The 17,543-nt window shown below is 29.1% G+C and overlaps 1 protein-coding gene across 8 annotated transcripts in view; it reads right to left on the minus strand.

Moving 5' to 3' along the window:
- ndrg2 (NDRG family member 2) overlaps positions 1-17,543 on the minus strand; it is a 108,055-nt gene that overhangs the window by 41,561 nt on the left and 48,951 nt on the right. For all 8 annotated transcript variants that reach the window (XR_012382395.1, XR_012382394.1, XR_012382393.1 and 5 more), the window contains 3 exon segments: positions 7,009-7,103; positions 1,444-1,485; positions 42-147 (listed from right to left, as the gene is read on the minus strand). Coding sequence is in view for 2 of the 8 variants with exons in the window: in XM_005160380.6 (XP_005160437.1) it covers positions 42-147; positions 1,444-1,485; positions 7,009-7,083 (223 nt within the window). In the remaining 6 variants the exon portion in view is untranslated.

Genomic DNA, 17,543 nt, shown 5'->3' on the forward strand with positions numbered 1-17,543 from the left:
ACCGAGTTATTTGTGCTTGAAATAAATCATCTGAGACTTACTGTCCATTCCCACATCATGGATGGTCAGTATGGCTGGTCTGCGAGCGTTCCCGGAGCCGTGAACTGTCACATGCAGCACGCCGTGAGGAGTCTCCACAGTGTGTTCCTGCACACACACACACACACACTTAATTTCTCTTTTTTTATTGAGTGAAAAGAATATAAATGCTTGATATGATAAACAGAGTGAAATACTTTCCAGTTTGTCCTTTAAAACTTTTGTAACAAGACAAAATAATAAAAAATCATTTAAAAAATATATAAAAATTAAATAATAAATTCCATGATTTTATAATAATAATAATAATAATAATAATAATAATAATAATAATAATAATAAAAATAAATCATAAACAAATTAATAAAAATAAAATAATAAATTCCATAATTTTATAATAATAATAACAACAACAACAACAATAATAATAATATTAAAAATAATTAAAAAAATAATAAAAATAAAATAATAAATTCCATGATTTAATAATAACAATAATAGTAATAATAATAATAATAAATCAGAAAAAAATAATTAAAATAAAATAATAAATTCCATGATTTTATAATAATAATAATAATAATAATAATAATAATAATAATATTAAAAATCATTAAAAAATAAAAATAAAATAATAAATTCCATGATTTAATAATAATAATAATAATAAATCATAAAAAATTTATAAAAATAAAATAATAAATTCCAAGATTTTATAATAATAATAATAATAATAATAATAATAATAATAATAATAATAATAAATCATAAACAAATTAATAAAAATAAAATAAATTCCATAATTTTATAATAATAATAACAACAATAAAAATAATTTAAAAAATAATAAAAATAAAATAATAAATTCCATGATTTAATAATAACAATAATAGTAATAATAATAATAATAATAATAATAAAACTGAAAAAAATAATAAAAATAAAATAATAAATTCTATGATTTAATAATAATAATAATAATAATAATAATAATAATAATAATAAACAATTTATAAAAATAAAATAATAAATTCCAAGATTTTATAATAATAATAATAATAATAATAATAAATCATAAAAAATAATAAAAATAAAATAATAAATTTCATGATTTTATGATAATAATAATAATAATAACAACAACAACAACAATAATAAAGGAGTAAATTACACACAGTTAACATTTAACTTTATACGCATATAATGAAAGCTAAAAGAAAGCAATAATGGACTACACTGAATCTAAACCTTACATCTAAAGCTGCACTGAATCTAAAATCTACAGTACATGAAGTTTTACATCTGAATATCTTCTCCAGATCCCAAAAACACATTCATTAGCCACATAAACTACAAGAACTTTATCCAAGCTTGTGACAATCCAAACACAAACAGTTCTCTCACCTGGCCTTGGTCCAGCAATATTCGGGCTGCGATTTCAGCATCCTGAAAACACATGATCACACAACATCAGACCTGACGATATCCCAATATCAGTTTGACATGCATTTCCAAAATATCCCAAATCTGATTATTTGTTTTAATTATAGTTTTTTTGTAGGTTACATTTATTGATGAATCAACATTAAGAAAGTACAATTAAAATGCAACTTTGTCAATCAAGAGGCAATATATACAGCATTCATATACAAAGCAGTGTTATTTTACCATCACCGATTGATTATTGTTATGGCTCCTATTTTTAATTAGATTAATATTTTAGATGTTGTGTTTTTACTGGGATTTTACTTAAAATGCTAGTAATTTTCCAGTCTTTTTGTCATTTTATTGTCATTAACTCAGTACATGCTTAAATTTTTATTTCAGCTTTTTAATATATTCTATTAAAATGATGAAGTTGACTATTTCTGTTTAATTAAATTTCAATTGTCTTTTTTCTTTAAAAAAAAATTATAGTTCAATAAATATTTTGGTAAACTATATAAAAAACTTTTCATAAAAAACATGAAAAGTAAAAAAGAAAAAAGTGAAATAAAAAACAAAATTGAATATAAAGTTGTTACCTGGCATACAGCATTCATATGCATATGCAGTGTAATTTTAGCATCACTGATTTATTAATATTGTTATGACTTTTTTTATTAATTTTTAATAAGACTTTATTTTTAGATTTTGTGTTTTTACTTGGACTTCAAAAAATGTTTGGAATATTTTGGTCTATGTGTCATTTTATTGTCATTTACAAAATATAACATTTACTTCAACTTTTATTTCAGCATTAAATCAAATGAAATAAAATAAAATAATTAATTTAAATTAAATTATTAAACAATAAAAATTAAAAAAGTTAATTTCTTTTTAATCTTGAAAAACATTTTGGAAAGGTTTGTATGGTGTGTGTGTATATATACCTCCTGAATTATTGGCTGCCCTGTTTATTTTTTTCCCAAATTTTTGTTAAACGGAGAGAAGAGATTATTTCAACACATTTCTAAACATGATAGTTTTAATAACTCATCTCTAATAACTGATTTATTTTATCTTTATCCTATTTTATGATATCTTATTAGCTTAATGTGACATTTAAAGGCTTAACTAGGTTAATTATGCAAGTCATTGTAAAACAAGTGGTTTGTTCTGTAGAACAAAACAAATATTGTTTAAAAGAGCTAACAATTTTGACCTTAAAATAGCTCAGAAACAATTAATAACTACTTTTATTCTAGCCGAAATAAAACAAATAAGACTTTCTCTAGAAGATAAAATATTATCGGACATACTGTGAAAATTTCCTTGCTCTGTTAAACATCACTTGGGAAATATTTACAAAAGAAAACAAGAAACAAAAAAAAAAATCAAAGGCGGGCTAATAATTCTGACTCTAACTGTATATATATATATATATATATATATATATATATATATATATATATATATATATATATATATATATATATATATGAGTAAAGTATGTTGAAAACTTCATAAAAACAAAAAAAATGGAAATAATTGAAATAAAAAAGTCAATAAATATATATTAGCTAAGTTGTTAAAGAATAATGTGTTACAATAAGTCAAATTAAAATTAAAATAAAGCAATTTTAAGTTTGTGAAGAAGAAAAACGACTAAACTTTGCAAACTCCACTAATAAATAATAAAACAGGTCATTTATTTACTGTAACGCTGCCTGGCAGCAACTTCACACATGAATTCTATTAGTTATGATTGTTAATTCTATAGCCTGCTGAATTTCCTTTCACTTCATTTACTTATACAGCACAAACAAACACACAATATTTGACCACGGCGCTTTACAATGAGACAAGAATATTAATCAGACAAAAACATAAACCTAATAATAAACACAGAACACTGCAAACAATATAACAATATTAAAAGAGACAAATATCTATCAGCTAAATAACTTGGAATGTAGGAAGAGATGTGCACTGAATAAACCAGAGATGACCAAACTAGCGCCCACAGGTCAAAGTTGGCTCAGGATAACTTTAGATTTGGTCCACTATGCCATCAGAAAACACAGTAAAAATGAAGGGGAGGATCAGGGGAATGCCTTTAATAGAGACTGCCATTTCTAATATAGTGTAGTATTTTGTTTGTTTGTTTGTTTTATTGTTGAGCTACAAAAAATCAAGCTTGAATGTTTGAATTAAATGTTGTGAATGAACCAGATTTATTTAACAGTTAATAGTGTTAGATGGACTTGTTTGTTTTCATTGTCATTCATTTAAATTCCTTCAGCTTAGTCCCTTTTTATCAGGGGTCGCCACCGCCACAACTACTCCAGCAAATGTTTCACACAGCAAATGCCCTTCCAGCTGCAACCCAGTATTGGGAAACATCCATACACTCTCACATTCACACACTACGGCCAATTTAGCGTATTCAATTCTGACTCAATATTGATATATTTAGCCCTCAGGTCTGTTTGTTTTTGGTCCTTCATTAGAAACGGTCTGGGCACACTGTGAGAAAAAAAATCGTAAAAAAAAGATCAAAGCCATAAAATTACGGTAAAATGTCTTTGTTGAAATAAAGTGCAAAAAATAATAAATCTACAGATATATTTTTATTAAAATGTTTACAGAGAAATACTGTTATTATACAGACTTTTCCTAGATTATTACAATCAAATCTGTTTAATAAAGGTATACACTAAGAGTTTTATGAAGAAACACTGTTATTATACAGACTTTTCCTAGATTATTACCATCAAATCCGTTTAATAAAGGTATACACTAAGAGTTTTACGAAGAAACACTGTTATTATACAGACTTTTCCTAGATTATTACAATCAAATCTGTTTAATAAAGGTATACACTAAGAGTTTTACGAAGAAACACTGTTATTATGCAGACTTTTCCTAGATTATTACCATCAAATCCATTTAATAAAGGTATACACTAAGAGTTTTATGAAGAAACACTGTTATTATACAGACTTTTCCTAGATTATTACCATCAAATGCGTTTAATAAAGGTATACACTAAGAGTTTTACGAAGAAATACTGTTATTATACAGACTTTTCCTAGATTATTACAATCAAATGCGTTTAATAAAGGTATACACTAAGAGTTTTACAAAGAAACACTGTTATTATACAGACTTTTCCTAGATTATTACAATCAAATCTGTTTAATAAAGGTATACACTAAGAGTTTTACGAAGAAACACTGTTATTATACAGACTTTTCCTAGATTATTATGATCAAATCCGTTCAATAAAGGTATACACTAAGAGTTTTATGAAGAAACACTGTTATTATACAGACTTTTCCTAGATTATTATGATCAAACACCATCAATAAAGTGACTGCACTAAAAGTTCAAGAGAAAACAATGTTATTTAAAAGAATTTTCCTTGAATCATTACGATTAAACACCTTTAATAACATGCCAAGACATGCTCAAAATTTTTTGCAAAATACAACAAACGAGATACAACCGATTGAAATTCTCACAACTTTAAAATTACAGTTGTTTTATTTGATTGAATAGTGTTTATGTAAAACATGTAGAGGTTTAAGTTATATGGAATGATTCAGTTACAGATCTTAAATGAAATGGAGCTGTAACATGAAGGGGACACTGACAAATGAGTGCAGATCCAAAGGCAAGCAACAGTCAACACAGGGGCAAACAGATGTAACATTATGCAGGGAATCCAGAGTCATGGTCAAACAACAGGCAAATGGTCAGTCCCGGCAGCAAACAACGTAAACAATTAACAAACAAAGCAAGGCAAAAGTTGATCGTAATAATCTAGGAAAAGTCTGTAAAATAACAGTGTTTTTCTGTAAACATTTTAATGAAAATATCTGTAGATTTATTATTTTTTGCACTTTTTTTCCGACAAAGAAATTTTACCTTAATTTTATGGTTTTTGTTTGGCAGCCGTAGCTGCCAGTCATTTGACATTTTTTTTACGATTTTTTTTTTTTTTTTACAGAGCAAGTGATTACAATTTATTACTTTAATTTTACGTAATTTTAAATGTACTTAAAAAACAGGAAAAAACACTATATAATATGTCAATTTTTTGTAAAAAACAGACAAATTGCTGTAATTTGTCATTACTTATATAGTAGAGATGCGCGGATGGCGGTTACAGCCGCGGGATCGGGCGGATGACGTGACGAAAAATAATATTTTAATTAAATTCGGGCGGGTGGCGGGCGGTTGTACTGTTTTTGTACACATAGCTGGCGCACCAACGAAAAAACCTAGAACTGACTTTACAGAATGAGAGGAGGAATCGGATACACTACTTCTGGATGAAGTACAGAAGTCTTCGTCTACAAAATTAAGAATGGACGGATCAGCAGAGGAAAATCTACTTTCCTTTTGGGAGAAACAAGGCAGTCATTCCCACGACTACAGCACCTTGCCAAGAGAATTCTATGTATTTCAGCAACAAGTGCTGCGAGCGAGCGCTCCTTCAGTGCAGCAGGGCGCATTAGAGGCCAGGCGCTCTCGTCTGAATGTTGAAATGATGTGTCAAAATGCGTTTTCTATTAGGCTACAATAATTAAAAAAAATGTACAGTACAGTGCGTTTCATTTAGGCTATTTATTTATTTATTTTTGTCCCTGTGCGCCAATTGGAGACGGAGTTCACTGCTGATATTCTGAGAGGTGCTTCTCATTTCTTATTTGTGTATCCTCGTTTCCTTTCCTTGCTTTCTTTCCTCGTCTTTCCACCCCTATAGGATGTGAGGGAAGGACGAAAAAAAAAAAAACTCAAGGACCGAGGAATCGAATCAAGTGAAAAGACAGGTCCTCGTAATGTTTAGCGTCACTTCAAAGCGTCAATTAATGCTGGATTTGACTTGCACGTTTGGATTAACTGCATGTCATTAAAGTCATTCTCTACTTTCTAATAATCAATAAAGAAACATTCATTTAATAATAAAAAGGAATAAGCCATTCAAATAAAGAGCTCAGTCAGCAGATGGCGGGCGGGTGCGGTTTTAAAAATTGGTCAAAAATGTTAGTTCGGATGGAAGGCGGACGGATGATGAGTTTTATGATGCGGTTGCGGATGAAATAATAGGCCATCCGCGCATCACTATTATATAGTACATAGAATAACAGTCAAGCCGTTAATTTACAGATAATGTTTGTGATTTTTACGAACTTTTGAATATAATTTAAAATAATAGAAAAAATGCTGTATAAATAATACTGTAATTTCCCTGTATAAAAAAACACAAATGTCAGTAATTTGTCTTTAATAATAAAGTACCTAAAATTAAAGTCAAACGGTTAATTTAGAGAGATTGGTTGTTTGAATGTGAAATTACAAAAAATTACTGTAAAAAATTTAAGGATATTTTCTGTAAAATGTGTTTTTTTTTTACAGTGCACCCATGGTATAAACAATAGTGTCACGGATCTATTAGTGTGTTGAAGTTTTCCAAGTGTCCAGCAGGTGGCAGCAAAGCATAAACTAATGACGGAACTCTATCAATGTGTGTTTGTTGACCTTGACGGCGTCTGATTGACCGGGCAGTAAGGGCTTCTCCTCCGTGATGGCGATCTCCTGCATCTCAGTGGTCATGATGATCGGTTTACGCCGTCCTGAACACACAGAAACACAAACACACACACAGATGAAGATTATAAACACTGCGCCAGATCTGAGAGGCGCATGCGCACAGACGCTGTTCCGGCGGGAGCTGCGCGTCTCCGCTGGGCTTTGACTCTTCTTAATTAGAAATTACAGCTAGAACAAATTAGCATAGAAAGAGAGACAGATTACAGTTCATACATTCCCTCGCAGAGCGCTGGAGAAATCACTGCATCTGCTGTTCGACTGGCTGAGCTAATACAACTAGTGACAGAAGAAGTTGTTAACTATTGAACATCTGCATGCTAGCCTACAATATGAATACAGCTAGGCCTGTCACAATAATCAATATATCGACTTATCCTGCAATACTGGGAGATGACCTCAATCTTTTTATGAATATATGAATAGTTATTTGCTGGAATAGTCTTCTAAAATGACATTTATTGAGGCTCCTGTGTGTAAAAATCCACAAAAAGTGGATTTTTTTTTATTTTTTTGCGGTTATAGGCCTCATATCTGCTACTATTTAATAGTTATATTTTAATACTGCATTTTACTGACATTTTAAAAGGGCACCTAAGATGAAAGTCCTCTTTTGTAAGCCGTTGGGACAGAACTGTGTGTAGGCATAGTGTGTCCACAGGCATATTGGGGTGATATAAGCACAATCAGTCTCTTTTTAAATTCGCTGACGTTGAAATAGGATCCAAATCCCTCCTATTTAGAGGCTGACCGCAACTTGACGTTGGACTGCGGTGTCCCCGCCCACCAAATTGATTGACACATGTCTCTCTAGTAATGTGTATTATCATATCAACAAGACAGGACTGATTCAAGCTCATCTTTAATAGCCATTAAAGCAGGACAATCAGATTGTAGATCAGATATTCTGATAGAAATTGTACAGTCTTTATGTCCTGTTATCTTTTAGTACAAAAAGCGTAGATCAGGGGTGCCCAAACATTTTCGTATGAAAGGCCAAAAGCCAAACATCACTGAGAGCCGTGGCAAATATACCAAACTATATTACATTGAAGTTGCCATGGGTAATTTCCCAATTTATTTCCTAAAATTTAAAAATGAACAGAATAAATTTAATTTGAAGCGCATCCACTAATGCAGAATACCTTTTTAAATGATCACATTTACACTCACTGGCCACTTTATTAGGTACACCTGTCCAACTGCTCATTAATGCACATTTCTAATCAGCCGATCACATGGCAGCAACTCAATGCATTTAGGCATGCAGACATGGTCAAGACGATCCGCTGCTGCCACATTCAGATGATCGGGTCAGAATTTGGCATCAGCAGTCCAATAGAGCCCCTTTGGGATGTGGTGGAACGGGAGATCATGGCATCATGGATGAGCAGCTGACGAATCTGCAGCAACTGTGTGATGCTATCATGTCAATATGGAGCAAAATCTCTGAGGAATATTTCCAGTAGCTTGTTGAATCTCTGCCACAAAGCATTAAGGCAGTTCTGAAGGGGGTCAAAAGGCAGTTCAAAATGGGGTCCAACCCAGTGGTAGTAAGGTGTACCTAATAAAGTGGCCGGTGAGTGTATATGACAGTGGAGCTCAATGCTGAATACACTAGTCAAGCAGAATCTGCCTTTGCCTTGACTTGCTCACCAAAGTCTCTGCATCGTCCTCTATCTGTCAGGTGACTGTGTGTACATGTTCAGCTAAATCACAGCATTTAAATTGAAACACTATTTTCCGTTAGCTCTTAAGTGTCCCCATCATTCTCCATTTCTTCTCAGAATATGACGACAGGCCAAATCAAAGGTTACCATATAGGTTAACTTTGGCCCGCAGGCTCTAGTTTGAGCATCTCTGGCCTAGATTATCAATATGTTTAAATCAATATACATTTACTCGAGAAGCAGAATGACATGATGTATTACAGATCTGTCACTGAAAACATGCAAAAAATTATTTTTTTCATTTGTAGAAGTAAAAAACAATCACCTCATTCATTATTATCAGATTCCTCTTCTCCTGCTTTTGTCAGAAGTTATGGTGCTTTCATCATTCATTTATTTATTCATTCATTCATCTATTTAATCATTTATTTATTTATTCAGTTATTCATTTGTTTATTTTAATTAATTAATTAATAATTAATTTATTAGTTTATTTATTCATTTATTAATTCATTTTTTTCTATTTATTAATTCATTTTTATTCATTTATTTAGTCATTTATTCATTTATTAATCAATTAAATAGTTAATTAACTTTTTAATTAATTTATTTTTTCATTTATGTTTTTGTTTATTCATTCATTTATTCATTCATTTAGTTTAATAATTAATTAATTAATTAATTTATTTATTAATTAATTTATTTATTTATTCATTCATTCATTCATTTATTCATTTATGTATTTATTCATTCATTTATTAATACATTCATTTAATTAATTGTTTATTTATTTATTCAATCATTCATTTATTTATTTATTTAATCATTAATTAATTAATTTATTTATTTATTCATTTAATCATTCATTCATTTATTTTTTCATTCATTCATTTAGTTATTTATTTATTTATACATTTATTTATTCATTCATTTATTTGTTTATTCTATTTATTCATTCATTCACTCATTCATGTATTTATTTATTCATTCATTTATTTATGTATTTATTTAGTTATTTATTTATTCATTCATTCATTTATTTATTCATTCATTTATTTATTCATTTATGTACTTATTTATTTATTTAGTTATTTATTTATTCATTCATTCATTCATTTATTTATTCATTTATTTATTTATTCAATTAATCATTTATTTAATTTGTCATGAATCAATTATTTAATTAACAACGTATTTATTTGTTTATTTATTTTTTCATTCATTGATTCATTTTTATTATATTCATTTATTAATTAATTAATTCATTCATTACATCATTTATTCATTCATTCATTTATCCATTTATTTATTTCCCTTCATTTATTTATTTATCTATTTATTTATTAATTTATTTATTCATTCATTTATTCACTTATTCCTCCCTTCATTATTGGCACAAACTGTCATAATATTGTATGACATTTTCTCCTTTCTTTCTTTAACAAAATACGAGGAAGAAAACCAATTTTACATTGTAAACAATAAATAAACACAGACAACAACATATAAGATGTATTTTTAGTTTATGTAGTTTTATGTGGCTAATTAATGCCCTTTTTCAGTATCTGGAGAGGAATTTTAGGTGTAAACTTCATGTATTGTTATGATGAAAACAACATAAATCTAATCAGAGTCCTCTAATGACTGAATGAATCTTTACTGATGAATCTAATGACTCGGTGAATCAGCTGTTTAACAAACCACACAGCTTATCCATACTGCAAATACTTTTCCCAATAATCTGACTTCAGACACAACATCTGGTGCTTATAAAAGCCTGACAACATCTCTGACCAATATATACACAGACATAACCAAAAACAATTCAACAGTGAACTGTGATGGTAATTTATTTAAAACCAATTATACCACAATTATAAACCGAAACAGATGCAGACGAATCAAAAGTGCATCTCAGATTTCCTCACAAACTATTAAAACAGGTATAATTACTGTATTTACTAACAGAGACAGAAAATACATCTAAACACACACGCAGCTTAACTTTGTAAACAATGCTGGGACTCACTTTTTTTGTGTTTGTGTGTGTGTGTGTGTGTGTGTGTGTGTGTGTGTGTGTGTGTGTGTGTGTGAGTGTGTGTGTGTTTGCGCATATATGTTTGAATATGTGTGCATGAATGTTTGTGGTTAAGTGAGTGAATGCATGTGCGTAAAATAGTGTGTTTAATTTATGGGTTTGTGTGTGTGTGTGTTGCATTTCTCTCTGTGTATGTGTGTGTTAGTTGTGTGTGTGTGTGTGCTGCGTTTAGACGTCAGTGAGTTGTTTCTTCTATAGTTTAACCAAAAGTGATCAGTCGCACAGAAGCCCTCGTCTCTCTCTCTCTCTCTGATGCATGAAATCTCTACTCTGGAGTGTGTGTGTGTGTGTGTGTGTGTGTGTGTGTGTGTGTGTGTGTGTGTTCAGAGAAATCACACGAATGCTTCACCCACAGTCTAAAAATAATCCTGACGAGGAGCAGCGATGGCCAACTACACAAACACACAGAGCCCCTGAGAGAGAACTGACAAATAAAACTCTCCGAGGACTGAAGCCCATTACGCTCCATTAGCGCCACACTCATGCCATGCAGTAACCCACCAGACACTGCAGGGATTAAACATGCTTATCAAAGCGTTCCCCCCATAACTTCATAACTATAGCGAACTGATCAACACTGGCATTCAAACAGACTGTCCTTCTGAAAAGAGAAGTCAAGTTCATTGTGCTGAATGCACTCATAGTGGACTTAAAAGAGCTTAAAAGTGCATTTAAAACATAATTTCAAAGAGTGTGAAATATAATAAATAAGAGAGGTTAAATGGTAACATCGAAATAATGTCAAAATAAACTTGTAAACATGTTTAAATACATAAAATAGTGCTACTAAAACAAAAGAATACTAACACCAAGTATACCTATACTGACTTTCCAAAACACACTTAAGTACACTTTTTAAGTAGAATCAAATTAAAGTGTGTTGTCAGCCGTTTATAGGTGTATTTTTTGACAATTTTAAAAGTAAATTTAAATATTATATTTAGGAAAATGTGGTTGCAGTCAACTTGGTGAAATGATAAAACAAAATACTTTAAATAAATGTTATGTTTTATTAACACACTTAAGTACACTTTTAAATAAAGTCATATTAAGTGTTTTAAAATACATTTTAAATTCTACATTTAAGAAAATGGGCTTGCAGGCAACAGTATTAATGAAATAATAAAAATACTTAAAATAAATGTAATGTTTTATTAACACACTTAAGTACACTTTTACATAAGGTCAAATTAAGTGTATTAATGTGTATTTTAAATTCTACATTTAAGAAAATGGGCTTGCAGGGAACAGTGTTAATGAAATAATAAAAAAATACTTAAAATAAATGTTATGTTTCTTATGTTTTCTACATTTACGAAATTGTGCTTGCAGGCAACATTATTAGTGAAATAATAAAAAATAACTTCAAATAAATTTTATGCTTCTTAACACACTTTAGTACACTTTTAAATAAGGTCAAATTAAGTGTTTTAAAATACATTTTAAATTATATATTAAAGAAAATGTGCTTTCAGGCAAAAGTATTAATGAAATAATAAAAAATACTCTAAATAAATGTTATGTTTATTAACACACGTAAGTACACTTTTAAACAACAACAAATTAACTGTTTAAAGTACATTTTAAATTCTACATTTAAGAAAATGGGCTTGAGGGCAACAGTATTAATGAAATAATAAATAATACTTAAAATAAATGTTATGTTTCTTAACACACTTAAGTACACTTTTAAATAACATCATATTAAGTGTTTTCAAGTACATTTAAAATAGCATATTTAATAAATTGTGCTTGCAGGCAACAGTATTAGTAAAATAATTAAAAATACTTAAAAAAATAAAAAAGCGTTCCCCCCATAACTTCATAACTATAGCAAACTATAGCAAACACTGGCATTCAAACAGACTGTCCTTCTGAAAAGAGAAGTCAAGTTCATTGTGCTGAATGCACTCACAGTGGACTTAAAAGAGCTTAAAAGTGCATTTAAAACATAATTTCAAAGAGTGTAAAATATAATAAATAAGAGAGGTTAAATGGTGACATCGAAATAATGTCAAAATAAACTTGTAAACATGTTTAAATACATAAAATAGTGCTACTAAAACAAAAGAATACTAACACCAAGTATACCTATACTGAATTTCCAAAACACACTTAAGTACACTTTTTAAGTAGAATCAAATTAAAGTGTGTTGTTAGCCAAATATAGGTGTATTTTTGACAATTTTAAAAGTAAATTTAAATGTTTTATTTAGGAAAATGTGCTTGCAGTCAACTTGGTGAAATGATAAAACAAAATACTTTAAATAAATGTTATGCTTTATTAACACACTTAAGTACACTTTTTAAGTAGAATCAAATTAAAGTGTGTTGTTAGCCAAATATAGGTGTATTTTTGACAATTTTAAAAGTAAATTTAAATGTTTTATTTAGGAAAATGTGCTTGCAGTCAACTTGGTGAAATGATAAAACAAAATACTTTAAATAAATGTTATGTTTTATTAACACACTTAATTACACTTTTAAATAAAGTCATATTAAGTGTTTTAAAATACACTTTAAATTCTACATTTAAGAAAATGGGCTTGAGGGCAACAGTATTAATGAAATAATAAAAAATACTCAAAATAAATGTTTTGTTTATTAACACACTTAAGTACACTTTTAAACAACAACAAATTAAGTGTTTAAAGTACATTTTAAATTCTACATTTAAGAAAATGGGCTTGAGGGCAACAGTATTAATGAAATAATAAAAATACTTAAAATAAATGTTATGTTTTATTAACACACTTAAGTACACTTTTACATAAGGTCAAATGAGGTGTATTAAAATACATTTTAAATTCTACATTTAAGAAAATGGGCTTGAGGGCAACAGTATTAATGAAATAATAAAAATACTTAAAATAAATATTATGTTTTATTAACACACTTAAGTACACTTTTACATAAGGTCAAATGAGGTGTATTAAAATACATTTTAAATTCTACATTTAAGAAAATGGGCTTGCAGGGAACAGAGTTAATGAAATAATAAAAATACTTAAAATAAATGTTATGTTTCTTATGTTTTCTACATTTACGAAATTGTGCTTGCAGGCAACATTATTAGTGAAATAATAAAAAATAACGTCAAATAAATTTTATGCTTCTTAACACACTTTAGTACACTTTTAAATAAGGTCAAATTAAGTGTTTTAAAATACATTTTAAATTATATATTAAAGAAAATGTGCTTTCAGGCAAAAGTATTAATGAAATAATAAAAAATACTCTAAATAAATGTTATGTTTATTAACACACTTAAGTACACTTTTAAACAACAACAAATTAAGTGTTTAAAGTACATTTTAAATTCTACATTTAAGAAAATGGGCTTGAGGGCAACAGTATTAATGAAATAATAAATAATACTTAAAATAAATGTTATGTTTCTTAACACACTTAAGTACACTTTTAAATAACATCATATTAAGTGTTTTCAAGTACATTTAAAATAGCATATTTAATCAATTGTGCTTGCAGGCAACAGTATTAGTAAAATAATTAAAAATACTTAAAATAAATTTTATGTTTCTTAATTCACTTTAGTACACTTTTAAATAAGGTCAAATTATGTGTTTTAAAATACATTTTAAATTATATATTAAAGAAATTGTGCTTGCAGGCAACAGTATTTGTGAAATATTAAAAAAATACTCAAAATAAATGTTATGTTTCTTAACACACTTAAGTACACTTTTAAAAAACTACAAATTAAGTGTTTAAAATACATTTAAAATAGTATATTTACGAAATTGTGCTTGCAGGCAACAGTATTGGTGAAATAATAAAAAATACTTCAAATGAATTGTATGTTTCTTAACACACTTAAGTACACTTTTAAATAACACCATATTAAGTGTTTTAAAATACATTTAAAATAGTATATTTTTAGAAATTGTGCTTGTAGGCAACAGTATTCGTGAAATAATAAAAATACTCAAAATAAATGTTATGTTTATTAACACACTTAAGTACACTTTTAAACAACATCAAATTAAGTGTTTTAAAATACATTTTAAATTATATATTAAAGAAAATGGACTTGCAGGCAACAGTATTAATGAAATAATAAAAAATACTTAAAATAAATTGTATGTTTCTTAACACACTTAAGTACACTTTTAAACAACGTCAGATTAAGTGTATTAAAGTGCATTTTAAATTGCACATTTTTTTAAGAAAATGTGCTTGCAGGCAAAAGTATTAATAAAATAATAAAAATGCTTAAAATAAATGACATGTTTATGAACACACTTAAGTACACTTTTAAATAAGGTCAAATGAAGTAAATAGTTTAAAACAGCTTGAAGACAAGATCATTTTAAGACAAAGAAAAGTGTAAGTGCTTATTAATAGTTATTAAGGTATGTGAATACGATCCTGCAGAATATGTGCTTTATAGGTACTAATAAACGGACGATATCTTAACAAAAGGCTCCCTAAGTGTTTCAAGAAGCACTCTTAATTTCTACTAATTGCATTTAACTTAATTTTTAACTAAATTTATTGTAATCATTTAATCACTTAATTGTAATATTGTGAATTTAAGTGTCCGAAAACATTTGAGTTCACACTTAAGTATGCTCTTAAGTGTATTATTTGCATAATAAGCACTATGTTTCTACTAAAGTAAACAGCAGCCATGTTTCAGCTTGAAGAGGACCACATATTAACACAATCAAAAGGAAGTCAAGAAAAATTGATGTTTTATAAACACTTAAGTACACTTTTAAAATAGTCCAAATAAAAGGTTTTAATAGTATATATTATTTATACACGTAATATACTACTTAAGTGGTTCAAAAAGCACTCTTAATTTCTACTAATTGCATTTAACTTCAATTTACCTAAATTAATATTGTAATATGCATTTAAGTGCACAAAACAACATTCCCTTGAGTTCACACTTAAGTATGCTCCTAAGTGTGTTACTTGCATAATAAGCACTATGTTTCTACTAAAGTAAACAGCAGCCATGTTTCTGCTTGAAGACGACCTCATATTAACACAATCAAAAGGAAGTCAAGAGAAATTGATGTTTTATCAACACTTAAGTACACTTTTAAAATAGTCCAAATAAAAGGTTTTAATAGTATATATTATTTATGCACATAATGTGCTACTAAAGTGTCACGGTTGCAGGTTTGTGCGCTCTTCCCGAGTGTCTGTTTGATCATGCGAGTTTGTTTTTTTTTTGGTTGTCCACGTGTATTTGTTTTGGTCACGTGTCATGACGGCACTCAGTTGGTTTGATTAGTTCGCCAGCTGATGCTCATTATCACGTCTATATATATGAGACGTTTTCTGTGTTTCCTTGTTAGTTCGTTACATGTGCTTATGTGTTCGTTTGTCTGTGCTCAGGACCGTGCGGAGTTACCACTGGACCCTGTTTTCCCGTCTGATCCCTGCTCTGGTTTCTCCTAGTCCCAGCACCACACTCTCTGTTACATTTATCTTGACTGTGTCAATAAATACTATTTCACTTGCACTTGGATCCATCTGAACATTCTTTGTACGTGACATTAAGTGGTTAAAAAAGTGCTCTTAGTTTCTACTAATTGCATTTAACTTCAATTTACCTAAATTAATATTGTAATATGCATTTAAGTGCACAAAACAACATTCCCTTGAGTTCACACTTAAGTATGCTCCTAAGTGTGTTATTTGCTGTGTAATCGGTCTGTTTATGTGTGCAGATGTACTGTAGTAAACAGCAGCTGTGGTTCAGCAGAGCTGATGTGTGTTTTCAGACAGTGATTATTGATGTATGGATCGATACGACGCCAGCCGCTCTCATGCATACGGCCGTCTGACACACTGACAAATGCCTGAAGACGACAGAAAAAGAAAGTCCAGACCACGAACATGGAGATAAATGACGGAAAAAGGTGTGAAGGAGCGTAGGAGGATCGAGAAGAAAAACCTGTCAAGATCATGTTCAGGTCACAGCTATACTGACAGAAACACAATTAGCAGATTATAGAAATAAACTGGATATTTAAGAGACGTTTATGCGTTTAAAATGGATTAAAATGTTTCGCTTTTAAAGTTTGAGTGATGTAAAGTGTGTTTTAAAGATGTCTGTTTTTGTAGTGATGTAACTGAAGGAATTATTAAGCAATAAAGAGAATTAAAGCGATGACAATCTGAATGCAAAATGTGCATTAAGTGCCATAAACAATTGTAATAACAAAAGTAGTAAATAGGGCTGCACAATATATAATTTCAGCATCGATATTGCAATGTGCACATCAGCAATAGTCACATCGCAAAGATATGCTATGCTGCGTCTGAATTATAGTTGACCAGGAAAATTGTATTCAATCACTATATTTATATGGAATATGGAAAAGTCTTAGAAATTTTGTCTAGTTTCCAGTCCAGATATCTACATTTCAAGGCAAAAACAAGATTATCTCTCCCCAGTGGCAGATAATTTAGCTTGTTTTAAGGAAAAACTCTTTCTTTTTATGGTGAAAACTAAACAATATGTTTTACTTGATCTAAGTATTTATTTTGATATTTGGACTAGAAATGAGACAAAACAAAGAAAGAAAAGCATTGGTTTGCATTGTGATTATTCCATTACTGTACTTGAATACTGTTAGACTCTGCAGAAATCCATCATATAGAGCTATTTAATATATCTTGTGAAACTGTATTCGTATCGCAATATTTAATCGCAGAAC

This window comes from Danio rerio, chromosome 7 (genome assembly GCF_049306965.1).
Source record: "Danio rerio strain Tuebingen ecotype United States chromosome 7, GRCz12tu, whole genome shotgun sequence".
NCBI lineage: Eukaryota > Metazoa > Chordata > Actinopteri > Cypriniformes > Danionidae > Danio > Danio rerio.